An 8,583-nucleotide genomic window follows, 5' to 3' on the forward strand; every position below is an offset into this window, starting at 1 on the left:
TGAGTGGGAACATGTTGACGTCATAGGACCGACAGAGGCCGTGTCGGGGTTGAATGGAAGACATCGTCATAAAATTATATTTGGACGACAAATCAAGCAAAAACGAGAAAATACGACGACTTGGTGACGAAGATACAATTGTAACAGATTTATATACGTAGATGAGTGGTACATTGTGGTAGAGTCCCTCCTTGATGGTCCAGCCGCAGATAGTTGGTACGCCCGAACCATCGCGATAAACGAGTGTCTCGCGAGAGGGAGCTCGTCTTTTGGAGACTCGGGTTCGATCCCGACCCAAGCGTAAATAAATATCACTTCCATTGTTCAAATGTTGATTTTTGGTTTATTCTAAATTCAGTTTAATAAGAAATGTAAAACACTAAATGACTAAAGTAGTTTTATTTTTTTAAATCTGATATGAAAGTCAAAACAAGTCATTGTAGGCATATTTGTCATTCTATTTATATCCTATTATTTCTAGCAAATCTGCCTGGCAGCGCGGTCGCGGCCCTGACCGGGAACCAACGTTTTTTTTTTTTAATCTATATAAACGTTTTCATTATTATTATTGTTGATGTAGCACGGTGTCAAACTTGTTTTGGAGTGATGGTTGACCTCAGGGCGCCGTTCTAACTAGTCTATATGTCTAGACAACTTGACAGTGTAACACCAAAATACCAAATTCCCAAAATGGTAAAACTTTATTTTCATTTTCAGAGCTGCATTCTAAAGTTGACCAAAGTTCTGTACAGCCCATTTAAAATACACAGATTGTAACATTTAATGGATGGATGGTTTATTGGACATTTCCGAACATTGCAATGCAACACACATTTATTTACACAGGGAAAACAAACGGCGTACTTTATTGCTTTTGCCTGTGACATACAAATCAGGCAGGCAGATTGTTACACTGTAGTACTCAAATGACATTTCATCACATTTTGAAATCAAAATAATCCTCACAAATCAAATTACGGTCCAAAGTCCAAAGCTTTCCGATGAGTGGAGAGCTTCCTTTAATAGAGTAAGGCCGCCATTTGGATTCGTGATGTAATTGTGAGGTAAGCTCCGAATTGTTCATAAAATCAATACAATACTAAATAAATACCATAGTAAGAAATAGGAATATATCAAACACATTTTGACTTCATTTTATTCACTATGACACATTTGACTTTAATTAAAAAACATTTAAGTACAAAAACACTAATAATAATTCTAATTTTTGTTCATGTTGTAAACATTGTCAATGGGCCAGCAATGTAGATTTTCTATATTCAAATGTTAAAATGAATACACTATGTCGCCAAATTGATTGAAGCATGGTGCAGAAGTCACAATTTGGCAAATGCAATATTATTTTCAAAAAGCTATACTTGATACCACACGTGTGGGTGTCATTTTTACGAATTATCGACTAATCCAAATTGTCAAGTTGTTGTTGATAATGCAATCTTAATGGTTAAATAAACATGCCGTTTTTGGCGTCTCTTGAACCGTTGCTGGTACATGACACTTCACAAACGAAAGAACTTGAAAACATTCTCATGTGCTGAAGCGCGGGGATCTTCTTCCAAGGTCAGACGTTTCTCCTTTATCTGTCAGGACTGCCGATCATCTTCTCCTCTGGAAATCATACATGAAACATGTGGCCCCTCGTCATACAAAAACTAGTGTGTGCCAGGAGTCCTCACACTTCTTACACAGAGTAGCAAATCGAAAAATGCTAAATTACCCAAGTACTACCAAATGACCAAAATTAAAATACAGTAACGTAGCAGCAGCCTTAATTGTTTATGAGAAACGATGCAAAGATTGCCTTTCTAAAGTACAAGGACAATTGAAAAAGATTGTAGTTAATATTTTGTTAAGTTTAAAAAGGGTACTAAATAATTGTTTTAAAACAAGCAGTTGTTAAAGATGAAGTACAACTCACCTTCACACTGCCAACCATTTCTTCTAAAGACTTGAACGTGGAGGAGTGTCTGGGAAGAAAACGTAGGTTTTGTTCAAATTTGTTTGAATTTCTGACTGTAGTAAACAACTGTTTGAAAAATTGCACTGACACATATTTACCTCATGGATGGCACACTCATGGTGTGGCTCAGCGTGCTTTTCATGGTTAGAGCGACATCATTAGACAACCAAGCGTTATCATATCACGCGTCGAGTACGGAGCGCAAAACTTACCGTGGTGGGCTCGGAAGGGGCAAAGCTCTGATGTGTTTGCAGCGTGAGCATAAAAAAAAAGAAGAAAATAAGGAGAAAAAAACAGATGTACACATGAGTAACTAGCTATGGTGTTATTTTGTTTGACTTTAAAATCAGTCAAGCAAGCAAAGTTGTTTATATTTTCTAACTACTTTGTTTTGAAAACATCACAGCTTTCTGTTAAAGGGGAAGTCAACCTTAAACATTTCTTGACAATTGAGTTTTTGTGACCTCATTAGTCTAAACATGACACTCTGATTAACTCATTCACTCCCAGCCATTTTCACAGAAGCAATACCCTTCGCTCCTGGCTGTTTTACTGGATTTTGACTGATTTTGCAAGGCCCCCAGAATATTGTGTTCTATGCCAAAAGAAAGATCAGGGAAAAAAGTAATAAAAAAATATTTCTATCTGTTTCCGTTTTGCAGCAAATAACATTAGAATATAGCTAAGTTTCATCATTATTCACAAATTTATTTAGAAATGTGAGAAAATTATTTTTTTTCCCCAACATGGCCCTGGTTGATCTCTCTTGTTCTGCTGCCACATGCTGGCCGTTTGTTTAATAACTACCATTTCTTCAACCGTTCTTTGCAGTTGAGAGGCTGCATCAAAGCCTTCTGTATGCTCTAGCATAAAAAAAATTATGAATATGTCTTGGGGACACCTAAAACCTTTAAAATCGAACTTATTTATACGTTTTTGGGAGCAAATGAGTTAATATTGTGTTCGTGGAATGAGAATTAAGCAGAAAAATCCACCTGTTTTTATCCATTTTGCCACTTGCTGTTGACTGAAGATGACATCACAGTTGCTCAGGCCTCAGGCAACGACCAATCACACTTCACCTGTTTTCTCAAGCTGAGCTGTGATTGGTTGTTCCCTGAGCAAGTGTGATGTCATTTTCACTCGACAGCAAGTGGAAAATGAATGGCGGGCCGCAAATGGCTCTTTAAAAAGAGTATCAGGGTCACTTGTCAACAATCCAGTAAATATTTGAGGTGGAACTCAACAGATTGACCAACATTGCCCCCTCTTGATATATGGCATTGCTGTGTGTGGCTAGCAGATATACATCAAATAGAGAAAAATACAATTAACTACTCCAAGTCCTCTAATTAGTTGAATGTTTTTTTGTTTTTTATCAGATCCTACCACTAAACATGTGACTTGATTTGTATTCTTTAAGTCTGTAAACCTGGAAGAGAAACCTCAGTGGTCATTGTGCCCTCTGCTGGTCTGCCTGAGTGACTTTGCTAATATGTGCCATGTGACATCCAGAAGTCAGCTTGTACTCACTGACCTCCTTGCTAAACTCTATGGCTAACGATGACCTGTTATTTTCTTGTTCAATACTTGTGAATGGATCTTTTCACCAAAACGTTTCACGACCAAATATACCGCATGTAACGGTAGTTCGCCGTCACTCACTTGTGGATCATGAGGTTAGAGGAGACGCAAGTAGCAAACACCCCCTGGTAAAAAAAAAAGTGACACATCCTTGAAACAGGCTGTTTTGAACAGAGCGTTTTTTGGCTGATTTAGGGACAGCAAAAATATTAGATCTTAAGTCAATTTTGACGAATGCATGTCACAGACATGTCTTTTACACATTTGAGAACTATTTTAGAATGTTGAAAAGTTGAATAATATGAGACCTTTAAGAATAAAGTGAGAATTCTGAATTTAAAGTGTGAATTCTGACTTTTTTTTCAGAATTCTGACTTTAAAGTAAGAATTCTGACTTTATTCTCAGAATTCTTTATTTTAAAGTCAGAATTCTGAGATTAAAGTGAGAATCCTGCCAAACTTTTTTTTTTTCAAAAAGATGCTTCACTTCATACAGGCTGCAAAGTATGAGCTACAGGTGATTGGAAATGAAAGGCATTGATTGAATATGCAGATCATGTATTTTTTCATGGAAATCACGATCCGATTAATTAGAGCATCATTAATTAGTAGTTACTAGTCTTGCCATCTTCTCTGTACACCAATTTATAACATCCATGCGATTTATCCTACCCATCCACACCACATGATCTTCTGCATTAACTTAGTTTTTTATGCAAGTGGAAGAAAAAATTATCTTTTTGGGGTATTTTTGGGGTCGATTTGAAAATTTTAGATAAAAAAAAAATTCCCCCCCAATCTTTTCCGATTTGAAAAGTTCCAGTGGAGGGTACCTCATATCTGCCAGCCTCCTGGTGAGGACCACGCCTACGTTGGACAATGCAGAAGATGTCACATGACCTGCATGAGCGAGACCTTCCTTGGTCCTCACGCATCTGCAGATAGAAGCAAGTGGCAAGTGAAAAAGTGTCCACTCGACACACAAAACGGAACAGAAGGCCTACACATACGCTTCATGCCGGACCTCCCGCTAATACCGCTGCTGCTTGTACTAATTCAGGCTGTAAGGCTATTAACGGAGCACCAATCCTATTGCGCTCACAAAATCCCATCACTTGTTCCAGAGATGAAACAAACGTGTGAGCACCTGACAAAAACAACAGGGAGTCCCACCTATGATCAATGCTTTCCTTCAAGAAGGAGAAGCAAACACTCACACGTTGGAGTTGTTGATGTCATCCAGGACTGCAGAGGCTGTGAGATATCTGCAAGGAGACCAACATGGTGACACATCCTAACACATCCTAACACGCGACAAGCGCACTCACGGGGAGGAGGTCTGCACTTCCTGCCAGCCTTTGGACAGGTTCTCCTTGAGACTGCTGAGAGGGCCCATCCCCAGCTGCCTCCTGATATCGGCAGCCGACTTCTCTTTGGTCAGCAACACCTGCCTGAGGGTCTGAATCTCCTCCTCCATCTGGTCACAAAAACACAGCGAGATGGAGTCAGTCAGGGGGAGTGGCTAGTTTGGTTCCGTTTTGGATGAATCAAATGAACAAAGTCATACAGCCATTTGAAGTCTCACCTTGGCGAGTTCGAACCTTAGATTGTCCCTGTCCTCGTCGCTTAGCTCTGCAGGTGGACATCCATTTCCTGGCATGCTGGAGGAGAATGTCTCGCCAAAATCTTGAGCAGAATGACAGATGGTTGATTTGAAGCAACCTTGTGTGTGAGTGAACTTCACCGCTGACGATGATTGTTGTGCCCATTGTTCTCTCATCCCCTCTAATCCTGTTTTCTCTTTTGGGAGCTTTTGTCCTTTGAGGAGATTGTTCCTGGCCTCAGATGGTTTTCAAGGAGCATTAATAACAGTTACCTTGAAAAAAGTAATTGAGTTGATTACTTGATTTTACATCATTTATCTAAGTTACATTACAATTTACTTTATTAGTCACATTCAACAGCAAACTCAAAATAGTGACTGTATTTCCACCTTGAAAATGAAAAGGTGAATTTCTCTCCTTCCTTCAGTGGTTTGTCGCTCACTGCTTGGTATGCACACGCGAGTTATTCTCAAACTGAAAACAGGAAATATATGTGGGGTGCACGCCCCGATACGGACGAAGAAAGTAAATACTGCGTATATTTTTATGAAGGAAATGACAAAAAAAAAAAAAAAACTAAGGCTGGGGGGGAAAGTCGACCAAGTCAGATAAGTTGACTTTTGAGAATAGATTGACTGGAAAGTGAAAATGTCTGCCTCGAAGTTCCTTCGGAAACACGTTTGCGCCGCCGTCCATGTTTCTGCACGGACCTTTTTTTGCAGACGCAGTCAGTGTACACGAAGTTATTAAACTCAATAAGACTCGTTACTCGTGGATTAATGTTGAAGCATTGTCTGTAAATGACTTTTAAAACACTATTACGTGTTGTATGTAATGTGTATATATAATGATGTGTGAACTAAATGGTAGTGTTTGTTTACCTTAAATGGTCATCGCTAGCGGGCTAATGCTAACCGTTTAGCATAGGCTAATTTTGTTGGTGTTTAATAATGCATATGTACATAATATAATAATTAATGAGTAGTTATATCCACTAGATTCAACTCATGTTCAACCTTAGTGGATTAACACACACACAAATTAGCATAGGCTAATTTTGTTGGTGTTTAATAATGCATATGTACATAATATAATAATTAATGAGTAGTTATATCCACTTGATTCAACTCATGTTCAACCTTAGTGGATTAACACACACACAAATTTATGGGGGGTTTAAGCGATTATTCGATGGAATAAGCGATAGGATAATTGCTTTTTAAAAAGATTCGATAGTGACAACTCTAATATTAACACACAGTGATCTTGATAAATTGCTTTAATCTAATAACCGGTCTGGAAATCGTAACAGAATGAACTATTATTCATCAAGGCAAGCATCACTGATGAGGAGTGCATTTTTTGACCTGCTCAATGTGCCATGAGATAACTTTTGTTGTGAATTGTCGGTATACTGTATAAAATGGACTTGACTTGCTAGGGTGTCACAACGACACATTTAAGATATACTCTAGTTGACGACTTTGACGGCTTTTATTCTGTCGTTTGGTTCGAATACTATAAAATCGACAACCTTAGATCAACACGAGTTAGAACTGTCCACAGTGCTGAACTCTGTGCTAATTGTGGCTAGTGGCTAATGCTACCTGTTGCGCACAATGCCAATGCTAGCTGAGGCAGACAGGAGAAAAAAAAACTAACACTAATATGGAATCGATCACACGTTAGCAGATGTGCCAAAAGGCAGAAAACAACACGAAGGAGCGAGGCTCTTTCTTACCCGGTCGGCTCATGGCGGCGGCGGACGAGGCTCGTCTGTCGGACTGTTTACATCCAATCAGCTCAAGTGGGACAGCAGCGGGAGACGCACGCACACACGCACATGGGATCACTGAGGGTATTAATGGAAATACATTACACACCCACGCACATGCACACGCACGCACACTCTGATGTAACATAGCGAGTCAGTGTGTAGTAAAAAGAGCTAAGAAAAAAAAAAGTAAGTATTAGAATTAGGTGTTAATGTATCAATATGTTGTTCAAATGATGATGAAGAATGGATAGTTTATTTCGGCTCCATACACAACACAGAAAAGAAAGCACAAACATACTTTCGAACAAATCAATCAACCGAAAAAAGTATAGGCAGAAGCTCCAGGCTTATCATTGCCTATTCTATACAGTTCCACGACTCACATAAAATGATAAAATATATATACAGTACAGGCCAAACGTTTGGACACGCCTTCTCATTCAATAATATGCTTTATTTTCTTGACTACGTACATTGTAGATTCTCACTGAAGGCATAAAAACTATGACGACAACTATCGAACACATGTCGAGTTATATACTTAACAAAAAAAAGGTGAAAGTTATCAAATAAGTACAACAATGAAAAGCCTTCCTTTTCTCTTCCCAAACTATGCAAAAAAAGGATGGCTATTTTGAAAAATCTATCATATAAAACATGTTTTCAGTTATCTCACCTTTTTTTTTTGTTCAGTACATAACTCCACATCAGTTCATACATAGTTTTAATGCCTTCAGTGAGAATCTACAAAGTAACCAGCCATGAGTATAAAGCAAATGCATTGAATAAGAAAGTGTGTTCAAACCTTTGGTCTGTACTGTAAATGAAATTAACCAATACACTCGTGTTATAATTCCTAAATATTTAAAATTTTATAAACCTCACTATAATCATTAATTATTTTGCATTTTAATTTTTTTTTAAACCCCAACAGAAAAGTACTACGCAGATTCAACGCATTATCAAGTCCATTCCACATTTTTACACTCAAAACATTTAACACATCTATATTTTATGTTGGTCATCCCTTTCCATGTTTCAAACATAAATAAACCCCTTAAACGATAGTTTCCTTTTCTTAATTTTAAGAAATTATTAATAGAGGAGTTCAAGTATCTTGGGGTCTTGTTCACGAGTGAGGGCAGGATGGGGCGGGAGATCGACAGGCGAATCGGTGCGGAGTCTGCAGTGATGCGGACTCTGCATCGGTCAGTTGTGGTAAAAAGGGAGCTGAGCCAAAAGACGAATCTCTCGATTTACCGGTCGATCTACGTTCCTGCCCTCACCTATGGTCACGAGCTGTGAGTCGTGACCAAAAGAACAAGATCCCGGATACAAGCAGACGAAATGAGGGGGTTCTCCTTTAGAGATAGGGTGAGAAGCTCGGTCATCCGGGAGGGACTCGGAGTAGAGCCGCTGCTCCTCCGCGTTGAGAGGAGCCAGTTCAGGTGGCTCGGGCATCTGGTTCAAATGCTTCCAGGACGCCTCCCTGGAGAGGTGTTCCGGGCATGTCCCACCGGCGGGAGGATTAAGTCTCTCGGCTGGCCTGGGAATGATTTGGGATTCCGTGGAAGGAGCTGGGCGAAGTGGCTGGGGAGAGGGAAGTCTGGGCTTTCCTCTTAAAGCTGCTCCCGTAA

The 8,583-nt window shown here is 39.2% G+C and overlaps 1 protein-coding gene across 3 annotated transcripts; it reads right to left on the minus strand.

Annotated features, from left to right (window-relative positions):
• Positions 1–675: 675 nt before the first annotated feature.
• On the minus strand, positions 676–7,027 carry LOC147179713 (tumor protein D54-like). Of its 3 annotated transcripts, XR_015094060.1 has the most exons (10): positions 6,911–7,027; positions 5,151–5,251; positions 4,894–5,042; positions 4,783–4,830; positions 4,399–4,500; positions 3,647–3,690; positions 2,194–2,220; positions 2,080–2,115; positions 1,940–1,988; positions 676–1,629 (listed from the first exon to the last, which is right to left on the minus strand). XR_015094060.1 is itself a non-coding variant. In XM_086068346.1 (9 exons), the coding sequence occupies exons 1-9, from the start codon at positions 6,921–6,923 to the stop codon at positions 1,618–1,620; spliced, it is 537 nt and encodes a 178-aa protein (XP_085924472.1). In that variant the 5' UTR covers positions 6,924–7,027; the 3' UTR covers positions 676–1,617. The 3 variants fall into 3 exon arrangements, 1 of the variants encoding a protein (XP_085924472.1); XR_015094059.1 differs by having other exon boundaries at positions 2,194–3,690; XM_086068346.1 differs by lacking the exon at positions 3,647–3,690.
• Positions 7,028–8,583: the final 1,556 nt, after the last annotated feature.

This window comes from Leptonotus elevatus, chromosome 2 (genome assembly GCF_054856555.1).
Source record: "Leptonotus elevatus isolate MCC_2025b chromosome 2, RoL_Lele_1.0, whole genome shotgun sequence".
Lineage (NCBI taxonomy): Eukaryota > Metazoa > Chordata > Actinopteri > Syngnathiformes > Syngnathidae > Leptonotus > Leptonotus elevatus.

Excerpts from the sequence above, each read along its gene's own strand:
- LOC147179713 (XM_086068346.1), bottom strand. Across the intron at positions 5,043-5,150 it reads TAAGGTTCGAACTCGCCAAG|ATGGAGGAGGAGATTCAGAC; the intron begins GTGAGACTTCAA and ends TTTTGTGACCAG. Across the intron at positions 4,831-4,893 it reads GAAGTGCAGACCTCCTCCCC|ATATCTCACAGCCTCTGCAG; the intron begins GTGAGTGCGCTT and ends GTCTCCTTGCAG.